The sequence below is a fragment of the Neopelma chrysocephalum genome, unplaced genomic scaffold (assembly GCF_003984885.1).
Source record: "Neopelma chrysocephalum unplaced genomic scaffold, ASM398488v2 Primary Assembly neopelma1_71, whole genome shotgun sequence".
Taxonomy (NCBI): domain Eukaryota; kingdom Metazoa; phylum Chordata; class Aves; order Passeriformes; family Pipridae; genus Neopelma; species Neopelma chrysocephalum.
The window spans coordinates 579,303-600,226 of NW_020897731.1; the positions used below are offsets into that span (position 1 = coordinate 579,303).

General features: G+C 34.2%; 1 protein-coding gene across 9 annotated transcripts in view; it reads left to right on the plus strand.

The window, feature by feature from the left end:
* Nucleotides 1-20,924, plus strand: part of RGS12 (regulator of G protein signaling 12) — an 85,086-nt gene that overhangs the window by 52,761 nt on the left and 11,401 nt on the right. For 4 of the 9 annotated variants that reach the window (XM_027686761.1, XM_027686770.1, XM_027686769.1 and 1 more), the window contains 12 exons: nucleotides 1,060-1,152; nucleotides 2,125-2,268; nucleotides 5,343-5,522; nucleotides 6,789-6,942; nucleotides 8,163-8,239; nucleotides 9,020-9,220; nucleotides 10,178-10,251; nucleotides 12,657-12,783; nucleotides 13,708-13,804; nucleotides 15,299-15,366; nucleotides 15,858-16,011; nucleotides 18,615-19,232. In XM_027686761.1, coding sequence (XP_027542562.1) covers nucleotides 1,060-1,152; nucleotides 2,125-2,268; nucleotides 5,343-5,522; nucleotides 6,789-6,942; nucleotides 8,163-8,239; nucleotides 9,020-9,220; nucleotides 10,178-10,251; nucleotides 12,657-12,783; nucleotides 13,708-13,804; nucleotides 15,299-15,366; nucleotides 15,858-16,011; nucleotides 18,615-19,232 — 1,987 coding nt within the window. Of the gene's footprint in view, nucleotides 1-1,059; nucleotides 1,153-2,124; nucleotides 2,269-5,342; nucleotides 5,523-6,788; nucleotides 6,943-8,162; nucleotides 8,240-9,019; nucleotides 9,221-10,177; nucleotides 10,252-12,656; nucleotides 12,784-13,707; nucleotides 13,805-15,298; nucleotides 15,367-15,857; nucleotides 16,012-17,102; nucleotides 20,765-20,924 lie in introns of those variants that run through there. The other 5 variants (XM_027686762.1, XM_027686764.1, XM_027686763.1 and 2 more) reach the window with 5 other exon arrangements.

The window sequence follows — 20,924 nt, forward strand, 5'->3', positions numbered from 1 at the left end:
GTATTGTAGTTTGTCTCAATTGCTTTCTTACAGTTGGAGTCCCTAAAGTCTGCGTAAATCTGAAAAGCACAAATAAACTTAAGTTTTATGGGTTTTTTTTGTGGAGATTCTTCTTACCTTGCTTTCTGAGGCTGCCTTGTATGATAAGGAAGCTTCAGTGATACCAGTGTAAGTTGATTGAAGGTTATGGCTTGTGGCTGACTTAGAATAAGATTTCCAGTTAACCACAGATACCTTAAAGCTCTAAAGTATAAATAAGCGTGGTTCCAATTATGTAAGTGCCTAGATAACTTTTTAGAGGATGAAGTTAATTTTGCTATAACTTTTTCCTCCCAGATGATTAAAATGCTTTCATTTTAAGATGCTGAGAGAAAATACAGATTTGAATATGGCACAGTTTGAGGTCATATGGGTTTCCAGCTGAATCAGTACCAGTCTTCATTTGGACTTTAGGATGCTATGACATAAAAGTTGTGATTATTGTGTGTTGTATGGGATATTTATTTATTTTTTTTCTCTAAATAAGTATTTTCCAGGGAGAACCCATGTAACCACATTAGCAAGCAGTGGTAAAAGATTGTTGTGTAGTTGCCATGTGATGCAGAAAGACACTGTAATGAATACAGAATTGATTATGGGCACTGCCCGATAAACATCTACTCTGGTTTATCAGTAGAACTGCAATTAAAGACAGACAGTTTACAGTGTAATTTTTAAATGTAGTTTATAAGTTATTTAAATTTGTACTAAAAGTTTATTCACTAGTTTATATGCTACTTAACATGACATTTCAAACTTCGTCTTTATACTAGCAAATGGTTTGATTGTAACTTGATGGATTCTTCTCAGTTATACATGCTTAAAAAGAAATGAGAGAGAGGAGAAGCACTAGGTATGTATTGGACATGCCTTGATTTTTACTTTAGAAGAGAACTGGATTGTGAGACTGATTGAAAAGTTACCATTATGCAAACGTACCAAGCTTTATAAATAAGTTGTTTGAATTGGCAAGTAACTTTTCTTTGAGACGTTTATTTATTTGTTTATTTTTTCCCCTAGGAATTTCTCCGGAAAGAATTTAGTGAAGAAAATATTTTATTTTGGCAGGCCTGTGAATATTTTAACCATGTACCTGCACATGATAAAAAAGAGGTAAGTCAATGTTGTATTTCAGTACATTGTGTTGCCTATTCAAAAATTGTTACTCCTTCAGGATTATTGAAATTATTGGAGCTGTGCTTGGTCTTTGTACGTGACATCACTAAAATAGGGGTGGCTGACCTACATTTAAGATGTTTGGTATATTTAAACTGCAGCAAAGTGCAGAGGTAGCTCTGTAAAAATGAGGTAAAGTATCCTGGATGTTGGAAATGGCCAGCTTTGGTAGTCCAGAGCATGGGAGTGCAGAGCAAGTTAATTTAACATGTCAAGGAAAGACCTCTTACACTCTTTTAGCTAGACTGCCTTCACCAACCAAGATAATGTGTTTATAACTAACTTAGATTATCTGCTGCTCTAAACATAGTCATGTTTGTTCACAAATTATGAGAATCTCCATCTCCTCCTTTTAAAGTAGTCTGGCATTGGTCAGGCAGTTTAGGTGAATTTTGAGTTTTGTACAAGCTGGCAACCCTTCTGTCTACACCACAGCCAAATCTGAGCTCAGTTTGATATGTTTTTAATTATTTCCATGATATGGGTGTTTCAAAGTAAACAAGTTAAAAATTATATACTTACCTTTTTCTAGCTTCTAGAAGTTGAATCTTAGCAGATTTATTTAAATAGTAACTGTTATGTAAAAGGTCTAAAATCTGAAAAACTATTCTCCTTTGTAAAAAACCATTTGCTGTGCTTCACCTTTATTATTTTCACAGCTTGATTATTTTAATTTTTATTTTGATGACAATTTTTACTGCTTAAGAAATATTGTAATTATTTGTAATTTTAAAGGAAAAACCCTATTTATGTGCCTAAAACTAACAAAAGCTGACATATGAAAAATATATATACATAAAGGAAACAGGAATGGCTGTATATTTTTGAGTGGAATATATCAGTGTAAGAAATGCCTAGCTAAAAATATGGTTTTAAAGTCAAAATACATTTAGCATTTCTTTTCTGTAGCTTTCTTACAGAGCTCGGGAGATCTTCAGTAAGTTCTTGTGTAGCAAAGCTACAACCCCAGTTAATATTGATAGCCAGGCACAGTTGGCAGATGATATTCTCAATTCTCCACATCCTGATATGTTCAAGGAACAGCAGCTTCAGGTAACCACAGTAACATTAATGCTCTATATTTGTCAATTATCTTTTCCTTTACAATCTATAAAAATAATTTCACATGCTTTACTATGTATAAAAAGACCCTGAGATCAAGATCACATAGGTTCTGCTAGCAGAATAGAAAAAGGCTGTATAATGGAAGGCTGCTTGGCTGTTTTTCTGTTATGTGTAGAAAATTGTCATTAACTAAAAAATAATCTGACAAGTACTATTATTGAAAGGAAGGTTTCATGCAAGTAAATAATTCCATGTGCTGCAACACCATTGCATATGGTGTTTGCATATGGTTGCTTATTTTTTTTTTAGTGGAGAGTTGAGTACACAAATAGTGTCTAATTTTGGTTAAAGTAGTTTGTAAAATGTCAGTTGTATTAAAGGAGTTCTTCACTTATGCTTTAAGGGTACTGTTAGGCAAACATCTTTTTAAAACTGTTGATGTCTGAAGACCTCTGAAGTGGATGTGTTTTAAATAATGATTGGTGTTCAGAACAGTTATGTAACAACAGAATACACTTTGCATTTCCCGTAGAATTTTAAGTTTCTTGTTTTTTGCTCCTAAGTAATCAGCTTGGTTACTCTTCCACCCTAACAGTTTATTAGTAGAAGTAATTTTGAGATCATGTTGTTAAATCAAGCCTATAGCCTTAATGAAGCAGATCACAATCTTAGCACACAACCTCAGACTGCATGTTTTGGGGGGCAAGCTGAGCAGCTGGTTGTAGTATCATCCTTCATATGCAAAGTGGAGATAGAGAGGTGGGTCTGACTGCTGGTCTGGAAGCTTGTAGTGTTATGGTTACCCCCTATACACCTACCAGGGGCTGAGGCTTCTGTGGGAATTACCAGTCACCATCTTCCCAGATATTTTTTCATGCATTCCTCATCCTGGTGTTGTGGAGACCATGCCTGAATTCCTCCTCATCCTCTCCCACTTGTTTGGTGGAGTACATGGTGTTCTTATGAGTCAGGTGGCAGGGCTGATGCAAGTTTTCTTCCTTTGAAAATGCTGTATCCTTAGGTTGGAGGGCTCATAAGGTGGGAGAAAATGCTCATGTGAAGTCCTGCCATGGATTCAGTCCCAGCCACATGGCCTGTCTGGACCAGACCTGCTTATCTCAAGTTGTCAATGCCTCAGTCAGATCCCTCAGTCAGACCCGTTCCTCCCACTGGAAAATTAGCTGAGGCAGAATGAGAGTTACTTCTGCCCAAGCAAGTGGCCTTGGAGCTCGTTGTGCTGGCTGAGGTACTAATGGTGTGTTGCCTGGCTGAGGTCAGTGCAGTGATCAACTGCCTTGATGGCTCTTAATATCTTGGTTTCACCAAGTGGTGTTTCTGCAGTAGGTCGGTTTGTGGTCTTGGTGGGTGGCATGACCCTGAGAACACAGAGCTGTAGGTTGTGTAGTTGCTGCAACACACCCACAGACTTTCAAAGTTCAGCTCATGGTGGTGACATGATCTTAATAAAGCGAAAGCTCTGCATTTTTGGTCTTTCACGAGATTTTTTAGATTTCAACACTGACCAAAGAGTGCAAGGGTGCTGCTCTGTGGCAGTCACTGGATGAGTGTTATGTGATGCTGGGGAATAGGGAATGTTGCTGCAAGGCTGCAGTGGAGTTGCAGAAGTGTGTGGGAAAGTGCCTTGGAAAGCACTGCTCAGACCATTCTCTCAAGCTCTGCCTGTTGGGAATGCTCCTGGAATGCTTGCTTTCTGTCCATGTCCTGACAAATTTGCCCTTGATCTTGTTGTTAAAGGTGTTGTAATGACAGTGTGGATGCAGCCAAAATACCTAGTTAGGATTTATTTTGTTATAAATTGAATAAGTACAATCATTTTGAGTGTTTCCACATGCAAGGCAGTGTAGGTCACTTGAAGATACTAAAATAAGAATAAAAAAATCATGTACTTCATGTAGAGTTGTGTAAATGGATATAAGTTTTTGTACTCTTGTTTATATGTAAATTTCAAATTATGCTTTTATAAGATATATTTCTCTTTCTCATTTGTTAGAACAAGTACTTGCTAGCCTTTTCCAAATAAGCAGAAGTCATTAAGATATGTAAATCAATATGATAATAATGCTAAATATAGGAAATCATGGATGTAGTGTGGGCTAGAAGCATAGTAGGGAAGATGATAATCAGCTCAAGGTAAACTAGTTATACTCTCATCACACTGTACAGCAAAGTCAAAATACTGTAATTTTTTTGTTGTATTAAGTATATTTAATCTGCAGACTGCATCTCTGAAGTAACTTTTTTTGTGTTTCTTGATTTTCTGCAATTTTTTCCTTTATTCTTCCCGCCTAGCATGGAGTAACAATTTTATCTTCATTTGGGGCTAAATTCTGTGATGGGGGAAACTGCAAAGCTTTGTTTTTCATTCTAAAGCTGTGTTAAATTTAGGGTACTAGTGTTGGTGCCATAGGATGATGTCTTATCTTTTGGGAGCACAAAATGCATTCAACTTAAAATACTGTGACTTGTTGAGGAATGTAACCTTTATAAGTTTCATTTTCTTAAAAAACTCAAGGACAGCTGAAATATTTTGTATTTTTCAGTTACTTTGGTTTTTGCATGTGTTTTGGAGTTTGCAGACTATACTTACGACTTTCCCTCAATAATCTTATAACAGTGGTGCTTCTGTGAGTCCTTGACCCTGATGTACTTCAATTTCTTGTAGGTGCTTCCCCATATTTTACACTGTTTTGGCAATACACCTCAGTATTATTCATTGAGCTCAACAGAACTCAAGAGTTTTTTCAAAGCTGCATGTGTTGTCTATACTAAGTAATTTGTGGAGACTTGGCCTGAAGACTATATGTGCTTTGAAATTAGTTGCCTTTTTTTAGTTTTGCCAGTGTGCCTGTGGTCAGAGAAGGATTTTATTTTTCATTGAAAAAGAGATTCCCCTTTGTGAGCAGGTTTTTAAACAAAGTCATACTTACTGCTGTTTACAGGTTAATGTGCTAAATTTTGTGGGAGTTGGCTGTTGCAAAATAGCTTAATTTGCTTGATGTGTTAAGCTTATGTAACCATTATCCATTGTGTTTTAATTTCAGATATTTAACTTGATGAAGTTTGATAGCTATACTCGCTTTCTCAAATCCCCCCTTTACCAAGAATGCATATTAGCAGAAGTAGAAGGACGTCCTCTTCCTGATCCTCAGCGTGTTCCCAGCAGCCCCACTTCTAAACACAGCGTCAGTTCAGAGAAGTCCAATATCTCGACACCAAAAAAGGTTACCTTTGCATTGTTGTTATCTGAAAACCATTTTTTTAAATAATATTTTTGAAGTTCTTTAGAAAATCAAAGATATATACTATATATATATATATATATAAAATACAATTGAAATGTTTGGTTAGCGATGCTGGCAAATACAATTACAAAATATTTATATGCTCAGGAAAATACTTTTTTTTTTTTAATCCTTACTTTTGAAACAGTTTTCTAGATATTGACTTCCTGAATATAATTTAAAATCTTTGTTATTATTTAAATGTATGTGTACAAATAAAGGTAAGGGTTATTTTAATGCACCGGTTCAGAAGCTTATTTTAATTGAACATTGGACTCAAGATGTGATAATTTAACCTTGGCTGAGAGCAGACATTTTATCAGAAGTTTTGAAGAAGTCTTAATCTAATCTAACTCATTTTTGCAGAGGGTAGTTTTTTTAATTTCTTAGCCCCTACTGAACTAAGATACTTCTGTGTTAAACAAATTCAGTTGCTTAAAAATTAGACCAGTAATCTTACTGACTGATCTCCTAACATTATTTAGGGTTTATTTTTTTGTTCATGTAGATAATACCACCTTAGCGTTACATAACTTTATGGATAAATTATAACTTTTCATTTTTCATGTCAATCACTACAGATTAACCCGTCTGCCATTATGTATTTTTATGACTAGAAACCTTTTAAAAGTAGCATTTTAAGGAATTTTCTAATAATCTGACAAGAATACTAGCTTGTTAAAAGCAAGTTTAGTTTAATATCAAACATTCCTGACATTTGTATTCTTTAACACTAATAAATACTTGATTATACTTGTAAATGTTAAACAGTACTTTGTCATTGTCTTCAAATGCAGTTCATGTTCAAGGCTAGCCTAGGAAAAATACTAGAATTAAATTCAGTGTTTTAAAAAGGCAAATGGCCTTTCCACATTAACCTTAGGCATTACTGGTGAGTTGGGAAGAATTCTTCAATATTTGCAGGAGCTCTTGGTGCCTTGTTGCCAGCTGCTGTTTTGTACTCCCTACCAACCAGCACATTTGCATCCTTGTGTTTCTTTTTGTTTCTACTGCTGGGTTTTTTGGGGGTTTTTTTTTGATTGCTACTGAGAGGGATGCTGGCATATACACTTGTGCGTGGGGTAAAGACGACAGCTAACCTGACCATCACACTCTTGTTTTAGGAAGAAGTGTGGGAAGGTTTATTTTAGACAATATACTTACAACTGTGATCCAACCAATGATTTAATTGTGTTTTGATGATAGCTAAGCGGTAAATCAAAGTCAGGAAGATCTTTAAATGAAGAGTCGGGAGAGGAGGACACTGAAAAGAAAAAACGGGGAACGTTCTTCTCGTGGTCAAGAAGTAAGAGTTTGGGAAAATCACAGAAGAGAAGAGAAAATGGTGATTATCCAAACGGTGAGTATTCACATTCTGCTTTGTTTCAAGGTTGTTTCAGCAACAGATGTGACTAATCTCATCATGATTAGTTTGTATCTAGGTGCATCCTTGGAAGTGACAGAGGGAAAAGAAAGTGTTGAGTCAGAAGGCCGTACCGTGGCTAATAGCCCTGCAAGTTTTGTGGAAGCAGATATACAAGTAAATAGATGAAAGTATTAAAATATTTAAGTTTGTTTTTATTGACTTCCACGAGACTTTTTTTCAGCTTATCAGTCATTGTGCATTTCTGTGTGCTGGTAATTGCTTTTTCAAGTGGAAAGCTACTATTTTTATAGTAAGATAATTTCAAATCTTTACAGAGAAGTTCAGGAGCAGTGCATGCAAATAATGCTATAATTACAACTGTTTAAAAATTCCTCCATCTGTATAGTCTTACTTTTCTATCAGTACCACAGAGATACCTGTGTGGTAACTTTTGAACACAGTTACTACCTGTAAAAGTCAGGTATGAAAACCCTGCTGTTTTATTACTTAATTGTGTTTGAGAGTTTAAGGAAGAATTCCCTTATGAAAGCACTTGACCATGGCCTCTAAAGGAGGAAATGAAAGTTTTGCATTAAATCATTCCATTGAGTTGAAGAAAATGGACAAATTCCCTGGAAGCACCACATTTGGTCCATATTGTTACTGTGTTTATTGCTTCCAATAAATGCCCAGACCCACAAGATATCTTTGATCATATGCATATTTTCAGTGTTCTCATTATACTCACATATGAAAAGACATCAGAGACATTTGCTAAGACTATAGGCTTAGCCTTCTGAAAGTGACTAGTGATTGTCCTATATTTTAGATTTCTAACACCATATTTGAACTTTTAAAAAATATTTATTTCCCTTCAAAATAACTGAAGAGGTAGAATAATTTTTGAGATTAAATATTTAAATCTTATTTAAGCTAGTTAATTAAATTACAATTTTTTTAAAAAGGAGTTCAGTTGTTTTTTTAAATGTAAAAGCAAGTGGGTTTATTCAAGGGTTACATAACCAAGAAATACTTGACCAAAAGTTGTTTTGGTTTCCACACATCGGTGCACAATATAAAGATTTGGTGGGTTTTTTTCCTTTAATGAAAAAAATAATTTTTCTTACCAGAAGAGGAGCTAATATTTGAAATAGTTTCTGTATTATAATAAATAACAAGCCCCTTTACTGATTGCTGATTCTTTCCACAAACAGATTCTTTTCAGTCCAATGGATTGTCATACAGACGGGAATCACAAGGCTCCATGTCGTCAACTGCTAGTCTTGACTTGGTAATGGCTGGCTCTTACTAATGAAGAAGTGGGGAAGCAGATAAAACAGTGAATTACTAATTTTCTAAGTAGTGTGATGTAATTTGTTTCATGTAATACTTTGGGAAAGGGTTTTTAAGTGATACAGTTAGAGCACGAAATGCAATATTAAGCAATTTTAGAGTATTAGAAATGTAATAGAGGTTGTATTCATATACTGCTTCTTATTTTCTCCTTGTATCAGAAAGATATGCTTTGCATCTTGTCTGTCTTAAATTCAGGTACCAGTAAACTTCCAAAGTAGTCTCCATTTTAAGGGGCTTTTTATAAACAGCTTTTTCCACCTACCAGAGCTTTGAGATTCTGTTCTGAACAACTCCATGTTAAAGCTTTCCCTCTTCTTGGCCTGTATGCAAGTTGCATTAGGCTGATTTCTGTGGTACTAGATTGTAGTAACTGTGTAGTTCTGCCTATACTGCAAATACTGATCAGGGAAACAAGCATGGTGAAGTCACATCTACTTCTGTTGCAGAAAAATTTCTTGTCTTAGCAGTGAATCTTTTAACTCTTTTACCCACTCGCTGTCTAAAACTTTTTCTGTTCTTGAAATAAATTTAGATTTGTGCAGTGTTGTTATCTTTACTTAAACTTTCCCCCCAGGATTTAAATTTATCTGATATTTGTGATGGTAGAAAGTATGCTTTTTGGCTTGATTTGATTTGTGCAGACTCTAAAAGTTTATATGCACACAGTCCTAATTTTCCCATTGGGCACTGACCTTTCTTTCTTTTTCCTTTGAAGTCTGAAACCTCAAGATTGCCTGCTTTTGTACCAGATAAAGAGAAATCCCCCAAATACTGCTGTGTAAACCTTCCGGATGGTTCATCCAGCAAAATGGCTGTTAAATCTGGATTCTCCATCAAAGAGGTGCTATCTGGGCTCTGTGAGAAGCATGGCATTAACATAGCTGCAGTGGACCTTTTTTTAGTTGGAGGTGATAAGGTATTGCATATTCCTGGGCTTTTTTTTTTTTTTGAACATTCTCATAATAATTTTCCCAATCAGGAATTCTGTTCTCTCAATACTGTTATGTATCTCCTGGATCTGCCTGCAGCTTTATATTGTCAGTGGTGGTTAATTGAAGGAGAATTTTAGTGAAACTTTAACTGTTGCAGTTCTGTGATTTTCTATGGTGTCTACATTACAGAAAGCAAAAGAGAGCTTGTGACAAAGATTTCCTTATAATAATAAGTTAATTTAGGTATCTAGTCCGTATAGTTTGTCCAGGGAAAATGTTAGCTTGTATTTAATTTAAAGTATCCACAAAGCAAACAAATGTGTTTTAGTAGATGGTACTACATTAAAGCAAAAAACATGGTGACATTCAGTTGTTCAAAGGTGAATTATGCTAGAAATAAGGTACAGGTTTTCATATTGAGAAAAATTTCCAAAACAACAGTCTATATAGATGGGGCTGTGTCTGTGTGATGGCTTAGTTCAACAGAAATGTCTCCAATTCAAAGAGAAGCTGTGGATGTGAAGCATTTATTCCCTTAGAATGTGTGCTTTTGATTGGTTTAGATGATTACAGCGAAAAAAAATCAATGAATGTGCGTAGCTATGGGCTTTTTCTTTTAAATCTTTTGAAGACTGTTAACTGGCCATATTTTCTATTGCATCATTCTATGTAATTTATTTAAGTTGAATAACCTAGGCTTGTTTTAAAATACCAAATTTCTGAATACCTGCTGACTCCAGGGGAAGTTTCACAACTAGCCAAAATAAAGCACACTTTAATCATGTTCCATATTGTAAATGAATATTCACTAAAATGCATGCAACCTATATTAATAATTTTCTGAGTATTTAAAAAAAAATTAAAAACACAGCTGTTCTTTTTTACATATTTTAAAAATTAATTTTCTTTCTCTTCTTTTATTCCTGACACGTGCTCTATAGCCACTGGTATTGCACCAAGACAGTAGTATCCTGGAGTCTCGGGACCTACGTTTAGAAAAACGCACTTTATTTCGGTAAGAGTCAAAAATACTGTCTTCCTCTGGCATTTTCCACCCCATTTTCCATTTTACTTTTTGTGAGTTTGCTAAAGTATGTTTCCACTTACCTGTGCAGTGAAACAGTAGTTGATGTGGAAACGAATTTGTCTGAATTCAGTAAAAAAGTCCAGTCAGCCATGTAATGCAGCATCTTAGATTGTATTCCAGAGTCCAGCATGAGGGGATCTAAGGTTCCCATTTATTGTACAGGCACATTAAAATAATTAAGTCTCAGTATCAAGCAAAGAGTCTCATGAGGACAACCAGGGTAAGGATCCATGGGAGAACCATGGGCCTACAGGAACGTTTCAAACCGAGTGGAGCAGCACCTGATGAGTATTATGTGCTGCAGGAGGGAGCTTTCTGGATTGCTGTCCTGGATACAAGTGGGATTTTCATGCCAATGTTCCAGTTTAGGGATGTTTAAATAGTGTTATGATGATCAAGCTGAAGCAGTTGTGAACAAGCATATAGGACAGATCTGCAGGCCCAGAGGGACCTTCCACATCAGGAGGGGACATGTTTAGTAGATTGAAGTACCACAAGAAAGGGATGGAAATTGAACTGCCAGTCTCTTAGTCTTAAAATGAAATGGATATATTTATTGATTATGTATTCCCATTCAGTTACATCTGTAATTATGTGCCCACCTGGAAAATTATAGTCAGACTAAATGTATAAATATAAATTAATCTGATTATAGATTTATAGCCCTGAATCTTAAGCAAGTCAATGCTAAATTATTAGTATGGATGTAATATAATTTGGCACATTATATATTTAGCTGTATGTAATATTATTTGATAACATACTTTTTATCAAAATAATCCATTTGTATTTTTTTCCGAAATCAATCCAAACTAGTGCTATGAAAACTCCTGAAATAATTATTTCAGGAAAAATTAATGGAGTAAAATGTTTGTGTTACAGTAGTGAATTGCACTTTTGAAGTGAATAAAGTTTATTTTGTTAGGCATTCCTCATTTTGGCTTTGTATTGCTTTTCTTTAGGAAGCAGGGCTAGTTTCTATTTAAGGGTACTTCAGGTTAATAAACGTTGCATAGAATATTCAATTTTGAAATTGAGTTTGAGCAGTCTTTTATTAGGTGTGAGTTTGTTGAGTTTCCAAATTAAAAAGCAACTTTAAGTAGGCAGTACCATATGGTATTTGTGTGTTAATTATAATGTACAAAAGTTCTACATTATTCCTTTCTCTGGGCAGACACTGTGTAAGCAAATATAGTCAAATATTTGGAACATTTTCAGACACAAGACAAATACTATCCGTCTATACTGGGTTTCCTGTATGTTTGCTGCTTCTGTGTCAATTAGCAGTTAATGATTAAAATTGATCATTTTAATTCAGTAGCTGTTGATTTCAAAGAAAATGTGAGACAAAGTTTCAGTTATTCGTGTTTTGTTTGGAAGGGAAAAGTCACCATGACTAAACAGCTTGTATTTAAGTAATTTGTGTGAGAGAAAAGATGGGGTTTACATTTAATCGTGACTGAGAAAATTACTAGTAAGTGTCATTTCTTCTGGTAGTGCACATTTCTTCTGATAGTTTTGTTAGTAATAAGCCTGCCCTTTTTTTCATACTATAGTGCCGTTACAGTCAAACAAACCTATTATGGAGGAATCAGGGCACAGATAAAGAGCATGTAAAAAATGAAAAATGAAACTAGGCACAGTTCTGTGCAGGGGAATAGATGTTAACGAATTAGTTGTTTGGGGTTTTATTTTTTTTTTCTATTTCATTATTTTTTGCTATTTTAATGAAATTATAGAAAATGGTGTAATAGACTCTGTGGAGAGCTGTCTTTGGCCTTTAAGTTCCAAGTGAATTTCTTTTACGGCTTTGGTATATTAGTTTCTCTTACAGCAATTTTTCCTGATATGGCGGCATGAACCCAAAAGTAACATCATTTGGAATTCCACTGTGTTTGTTCCTCTGCTTAAAAATAAAAATACTTGTTCAAACCCATCTCATGTAATTGAATTAGAAGTTGTGAGTCTCTTATGGAATTGGGGAGAAATATTTTTCTTGCATCCAGGTCTGTAGTTCAGGCATGGAATCACTTTGGAAGCACTCCTGGACCAGAATGGTCAGAGTAATTTCTGTAAAGATGATTTAATTGCTGTGAGGATCATCGTGCAAATAGGTTGGCTTATGCCTTCACTCAGCTCTGGCGAGTGAAATGGTAGAATTTTTATTTGAATTAAGAGTTTTTTGTACCTTCAGTTTAGGATAAATTTGTGCTACTGAATTTTCAGCTAGTTACTAGCTAGTATAACTTTACTGTAGGTTGGGTTTTATATATTTTGGTAAATTTTATTTATTGGAATATTTCATACTTAATGTTACAATTGGTATGTTTCAGGCTGGATCTTGTTCCGATCAATCGGTCAGTTGGTTTGAAGGCTAAACCCACCAAACCAGTAACAGAGGTCTTAAGGCCTGTGGTTGCAAAATATGGTTTAAATCTTAATGAACTCGTGGCAAGACTAGTAAGTATCTTTTGATGTAATTCAAGCAGCAATACTTTCTGTCTGAAGAAGATAATGCAATATTTCCTGAAATTATTCCTATCCTGACAGGCATTAAAATAGGTGTAGCTGGATGTTGACATAAAATACCTCATAGTCATAACCATTATACTTAATAGTAGTTCCCTCAAATATTTAGTCTGCATCTGTTTTATATTCCCCTTCAGAATAAATCCAGTGTCTTAAATTACCAAGCTTCTTCCAGAGCTCAACTCCCATTATTAGCCAAGGAAAGTTGATTGGGATTAAAGCTTTGTTCCATTATCCTGGGAATCATGAAAGTTGCCTCAATTCCTCTTGCAGAAGCTTTTTGTGAAGGCAGACTGATTCAACTTCTCTGCTACTGAGCACTTGGCTACATGTTCTCTATACTATTTTGCTGGAATATCCAGGAAAGTAAAGTTACTTTTGTGATATTTCTAGAATGTATCCTGTCTTAGCTGAACAAGTCCATGTTTTTAAGATAACTGAAAAACATGTTGGTATAAAGATAACTTCATTTAATAAAATTACAGAATTAACAAAGTGCAACCAATTTAGAATATAAAATATCTCAAACATCCTCTGAAAAATATGGTGTGCTGAAGATAGACAGCAATGGTTCTAGAGTATTTGTGCACACTTGCAAATTGGATGATTTTTTTTTTCTCCATATATCTTCTTTTCCCCAAATACCATTCTCCTCACAAGAAATGGGTTACACTCATTGGAATCAAGGTAGTTTTATACCAATGGAATAAACATTTTAGAGCGGTAGAAGAATATGTTGAGGCTACGCTAAAACGTAAAAATGCTTTGCTTATTTTCTTTCAAAAATGTCAGACTGCATAAATTTGTTCTGAAAACAGCTTTTTCTCTTACATACAAACTGTGATCCGACTTTAGAATGGTGAGCAGGAACCACTTGATCTTGGTATCCCTATATCTAATCTGGATGGTCAGCGGGTTGTTCTAGAAGAAAAAGAACCAACAAAAGGTAGAGGTAAGTTGGTTCTTTATGATGTCAAGTCAGTGTCATGAACCCTGACTCTGGTTAGTTTCTTCTGTTGATGCGAAGGTGAGAGAAATGTGATTAAATTTAGATTTGTCACATGGAGCATATATTCTTTTTAACTAAAAAGGAGTGCAGTTTCTGAAGATTGAAGATTAAATTAATTTGTTGGTAAAAGTACTTTTACTGTTGCTGTAAGAAGTTTTGCACTAGTGATATTTGAATATTTTATTTGCATTCAGCCATGTATTCACATACATATTTAGGGACATAGTTCCTAGGAATAATGATGAGAATAAAGTGCCAAATAACTTCTGTGAATTTGGCAATTATTTAATAAGAAACATTCTGTATAAGTAAAACAGATGCAGTTTGGGCAGCAGCTATATATATTGCTATGATAACTTCCTTCTTTAACATGAGAAAGTAGCAGAGCCTACTTTTCCAGTTTTAAGTGATTATTTCTGCAGATAACATTAAAAAGGATATAGTTTTGATTACCCTAGGAAAAATAAAATAAGAAAAATAAAAATTTGTCTGCTGAATAGTTGACAATCTTTTGACACAATTAACACTCTAGATTAATGTAAGCACCCTTAAGAGTAAAAGGTTTGGTTTCATTAGGAGACCTTTTTATAGATATAAAACACTTAGTTTTAAAAAATAAACTAGATATTAGGTTAAAATAAATACACTTAGAGCAGAGATCCTCTTTAAGGAAGAACTAGGATAATAAAGATGGTGGCATTTATTGAGACGAATCACATTTCTAGTTTTTGTAATAAACAGAACCAACTGTTTTTTTGAAAAAAGTTATCAGTCTAAATGGATATCCCATGGATAATTAGTTTAAGGATTACAAAAAAACCCTAAATCCAATGTGCTGTCAGAGGCTATAAAAGACTAAATCATAGAGCATCATTCTAGCAGTGGGTTGGTTCTGTGGCAATGAACCAGTGAAAGAGGGCCATGATTCTGTGTTAGTATATTTGGCATAGGCAGGTGAAATTTGAAGGAGCCATTTGGTTATTTAGAAGGTGACAAGGAAGATATGGCAGTGTCTACAAAACAATTGATGCAGGAAAAGGTTCAACACGACCTTTCAACAGTCTTTTCTGCTTATTTTTTTTTTCTTGTTTAAATTCTAAATTTGAGAATTGCAAACTGAATTATTAGCTCAGATTTTAAAATTATTTGATCTAAAGCAACTGGAAATTTAGAACTTAAGTAAAAGTTCAACATCTTTAAACTTTAAAAGTATTGCCAGTATGAGGAAAATTTGAAGATAAGAGGGAGATTCTGGTAGGTTTTGACTGAAAAGTATCAGGAATATCAGCTGTGTTCACTCTTTTTGTTTTCTGATACATCTTTGAGCAATTTTAAAGCAGAAATCTGTTTTGTGAATCATTGTCACTTAAATATTGCTTCTCTGGGAAATTACAAATTGGTAGTTATGGAAGGCATTTTTATGTTTATTGTTTACAGAGAAACAAAAAGGTACATTGGTAAAGCAGACTGCAGTTGTATCTACTTCAAGAAGTCAAGCATCTACTGTAAGTCTTCTGCAATGAATTTTGTCCCTTAGTTCATCTTTTGTTTCCTTCTAGAATTCTATACTAAAGGCTGCATTCATCCATGATTTTGAATCAGCTAAATTATGTAACTAGATTGAATATAGCTACAATTTGTCTGATGTTTTTCCACTGTCAGCAGCATCTATTTGTGAGAACTTTGTCATGTGTTGTATTTGTTGTTTTGTGTCTGATTGGCTTATCTATGTTGAAAATGATTGAGTTATTCTGAGATTCAAAGGCCATTTCTGTTACGTGAATTCTTCAGAGTGAAGAATATTATATTTATTTATACTTTTTTGGGAGCTACTATGGCAAATGTTCTATGCCATAATCAAGACAAAACTAAAGCATTTATTGCAGTGTTAGAGAAATGTGTTTCGAAAATAACTTTTTCATTCCCTTGGACCATATTATGTACACAATGATATAGCCTAAATGTAAGTAGTACCTTAACTTTCCTTCTAATGCAGGGAGAGGGAAGAACTCTAGGAAAATCTAATTCTATCAAAATGAAAGGCGAAAATGGAAAAAATGCTAGGGAAGTCCGGCTGTCAAAGAGAGAAGACTCTATTGCAAAGATTGGAAAAAAAAAATGTCAGAAAATTAATTTGGATGAAGCAGAGGGTATGTGAACTTTATAGCTTACATATTAACATAAGTAGTCTTAGAAAAATGAGAATTTTGTGTCTGTGTGGGATAAGGTGCCATGTGTTTTAATACTGCATTGTGAAATCAGTCATGATCATAACATTTTTGTTTGGTGCTGTGTTTGAATTGTCTTTTTTTTTTTTTAAGTTGAAGGTAAAATTTTAAGAACACCTGAAGTTAGATGTAGGTACCTAGTGGGATTTTCAAAAGTGAAAGGTACCTAATTCCTGTAATAAAAAAAGGAATTAGTTACTCAACTGCAGTTGAATATCCCATTTGATACCCTTTGCAAGCCATGTAGAAGCTTGCCTTTCTGTTCACCTTTACGTAAGTGTTCAACTCACTGAAAGGCATTCTGCACAGTAGTGTAGATCCTAACTAACTCAGGTAAGAACTTTTGTAAATTTTCTGCTGAAGGGCAGAACAGCCTGATAACTGTGGAGGAGCTGTGATGGGCAAGAGTAAAACTTAGTTTACATTCAGCATGTGCCCTGAAAAGGTATTTGAAAACAGAAACAAGCAAAGAGGTCATTGGTAATCTTCTTTATTCTGAGTACAATTTTTACCTTCATTACATCTTAATAGTTCTGGTGATGTCATTGGAAAAAAACTCATAAGAGAATTTACTTTCTTATAGAAAGATGTCCATGGGAGAAAGTGGAATAAAAATGATATAACACTAGAAATCTTGATATACCACCCTCTACCCTAGGACGTTAACTGAAGCAATTGCTTGTCTTGTCAGCCCTACACGTTCCTCCCTATTTTCCCAAGTAGAAAAAAATCAAAAGATTAAAATTTACCGAAGTTACCCAATATGCATATCCAAAACCTGGTTATGCACATTTATACAACAAATGAATGTTTATCTGTGAATGTTCATCTGTGAATAAATGTCCACTGACTAGAACTGAAAAAAATACTATGACTAAAAGTTTTATTACGAAATAGATGTCTTTTAATGTAAGTGTTATTACAAAATATTAGTGCATTTTAAATTATTTTCTGTTGCTTACTATTTTGTTAACTTGTTTTCCACATTTTAATATTTTCATTTTTCTTCCTAGGACTGAGTAAAACATTAACATAATTTGAAAACTTCAGAATTCGAGGCTTTCACATTTTATTTTGAATTTTGTGAAATTTGTCAGAGTTTGGAAAATGCGTACCAAATGTTGTAGACTGTTTTTTAATGAAAAAAACAACTGTCCTATGAACTTTGAAATTTCAGAGAGAGACATTTTTGTATGACGTCTTAGAAATGTTGCATGTTTTAATACTCCTACTGCCATTTTGCAAAACTTTGGCAATAAGAAGCATTTGGAAGCTTCCATCTTGGCTACGTTCGGATTTTATGGCATTTGACAAAGCATGTTAAGAAGTAATTTTTACAAATACATTGCAAAGCCTGCCAAATATGAATAGAGGATTAGGAATAAGGTCATACAAATGCAAGCGTATGACTTCATATGATGCTAAGTTAAAACTGATATTAATGTTCTCTTGCTTGATTTTGTAACGGCTTTTGCTTCAAACAATATTTATAAGCTGGATTGAAACTATTGATTTTAATTAACCTGTTGGAGATGGCCTTTTTAAGCATCTTTTAATATTCAATAGTTAAAGTGCTCTCTTCTTGAAAAAGTAGGACATGCAGAGACACTATATTAAGAATTACATATTTTTATATGTATATGTTTTGTACCAAAGAGTTTGTTTATTGTTGCGATGCTTCTTTTTTGAGGAGTGGTATAATTCTTGGCTTATAATTGATATGTTTCTTGTTGCCAAGTTTTGAAACTTTCTAGAACAGTGTTGATTTACTATGAGTATTATTTATATATAGAAACATATTAAACCTGGATATCATTAAGGACATGATCAGAAAATCACTTCTAATTGCATTAAAACCTCAATAAAAAAGCTGCCCCATCTCTTTTGGTAATGGTTCCTTGGATGGTATTGACTACCTGTAAGCTACTGATCCATTGCAGCACCAAGTAAAATGGGGTTACTTAAATCATCATCTGATCATACCCTGTGATGATAACATCCTGGTTTAAAACTACACCATGAATTGAATTTAAGCTGTGATAAAATATAATTAAACTGAGAGAAATTCAATATAACAAGGAAGTTTGCAACATTCTGAGTCTTTGAATGTTCAAATGGCATGGCTATTTTTGAGTTAAGATGGGTAAAACCCATCCAGAATATAAAAACGTGCACCCACTGTCTGTAAGACCAGAGCCTTGTTTTGTATAAAGAATTAAAAAATCCTGTGTGTGTGTACAGATTTATTAACTGCGTAAAATAGAAGATGTGTTCAAGGCTCAGTGAATTGCAGCTGTTCTAAACTGCAAAACTCTTACAATAGCAATGCTGATGGTCTTAATTATAGTGATGCTAGTGAACATTGCTGCAATTGAAAAAGTTCCTAATTAACATGGGATCTTATTTCAAGGCAGCATTGAAAGAATTGAAGATCTTCATGGAAAATAACTGTGCTGAAAATGTACATTTTAATGGCATTGCACTTTCTGACAAAAACTTGTCAATTTTGGGTTTTTCCCCAATAGAATTTTTTGAACTCATATCCAAAGCACAAAGTAACAGAGCAGATGACCAACGTGGACTGCTAAGGAAAGAAGACCTTATTCTTCCTGACTTTCTTCGTTTACCACCCACTGGACCAGAACCATCCTCATCTACTCCTGCAGGTCCTAAAGGCTTCAACAAGCGAGTTTCAAAAAATGATGGCAATGATGGATGTACATCACCAACTGCAAAACAGGAGTCCATACAAAACTTTAATGAAAATTCAGTTAAGAAAATGGGTTACTCAGAAAATAAACACAAATCTGCCTTGGCAGCTCTCCACAGTCAGAAGACTTTCAGTGTTCCTTTTAGTCCTCCATTGTCTCCCATTCCGCATGCACAGGAAAACAATGCAACAGTGTGGAAAAGGCAGTCAAGAGAATTACAAGCCGAAGGCATACAGATGGTAGATGATGACAATGTGGCAGACTTGACTCTTGTGGCTGAAGGAGATATTAGTAGCCCTAACAGCACTTTGCTACCACCGCCACCACCGACACCACCGTCAGACATCAGTAAACTCACAGAAGCCAACTATCCACCCCCAACTCCTTTTACAGGTAATCAGGAAAAATCTGGATATCAAAGATCCAATTCAGGTATTTCTAGATTTTAATAGTCTTTCCTTTTATGTAAAACTACTTTTCCTTGGCACTGTTAATCAGTATTTGGCACCCATAAAAACAAGAAAGAAAATTCTCTCTGCACCTTAATTTTTTTTTACAAAAAAAAAAAAAGGGAAAAAAAGATTTTAATTGCCTTAGTCTGTGCTAACTGTAATATTTCTGGTTGCCTTTAACAATGTACTTTTGTTTGGATTTGGCATGTGGCCAAAAATGGACACATGCAGACAAACGTTTGAAACGTATCCATGTGCTATAATTATCTCATTCACCCTCAAAGTACAAAATAGGGTGTCAGCATTTTGAGCTCCATAGCACTGTTGTGTTCCAGATTTTCTGATCCATTTCTCATAATGAGATACATGATTAGGGTTTGGAAGTTTAAGTACTTTAGCAAAAACCCTAATTATGTGTTGAAAATTGCAGTACTGTTCATGATTAAAATCTTAAATGGATAAACCTCAATTTAAAAAATATTTCTCTAATAAATTAGATATTTGTGACTAAAAATAAAAATGTTATTTTTTTTAACCCATACTTTCCTACACAGAGAAATAGATTGCATCTATCACGCTTTCTCCCAGAATTTCACATGTCAAATAGCTCTTTCTATTAGATAATTTTAAAGGAAATATGTAACTTTTTCAGGATATAAGTTTCTTGGTCTAGCAATATCACAGAGCAATATTAGCCCAAGGCTGAAGTATGGAATTTCTTTATAAACATGGACTCTAATAATAATTGCTATTACCAGAAACAAGAATTTGAAGATGATGGGTGTCATGACATTGACATTTTACAGTCGTTGTACTGTAAATTTTAATGTAAAATATAAGAAGAGGTATCTATGTGCTACATTTATTTTTGATGTTTCACAAACATATGGTGCCATAATTTGTATGATCACATTTCTTTGTGATGTGGGAATATACAGTTTAATTATTTATCTTTTTACACAGAGTATTTGATACTGTTCTTTATCTGTATGGTTGATGATTTGTAAATACTTCTTTGGTTGTTGGATGCTTATAAATGGCAATGCAAATTATTTCCTCCTCTTGGTATTTTAAAAACAAATTCCTTTATTAGTAGTATTTGAGAAATGTTCTATAAGTGCTACCACTTAATTTCTGAAACTGAGTATTGGACGGACTTGTAACCAGTGCCTATGAATAACAGAACCACGAAATGTACTTCGGACATATTGATGTATATATGCATAGATTTGTGTTGGTGTCTTTCTGATAATATGACAAGTGTACAACATAGGTATCAATTTGCATATTTTTCAGTGAGAACTGTTAAAAAAACCATTTGCACTTAAAAAAAACTTCATGAATTTACAATATTTTAATGCATGCCCTACATTTCTGTGTAACCACTGAGCTGTAGCTTTCCCTTTTCCCACTTTCTACTTTTTACTTTGTAGAAATCTTTGTGTAGTTTTCACATGTATTTTGTATCTTTGTTCTCTCAGGAGTAATAAATTCTAGGTCTAGTTACACAAACTGGTTTTAAGCTTTGATTTTCTTCATTATTTAAAAAATTCTTTCAGTCCTGGATTATGAATTCTGATTGAAATTATCTTCTTATAACAAACAGATTAATAGATATGAACTAGCAATTACCGTGAGACAAAGCTGACAAAAGTTAGATTTGTTAATAATT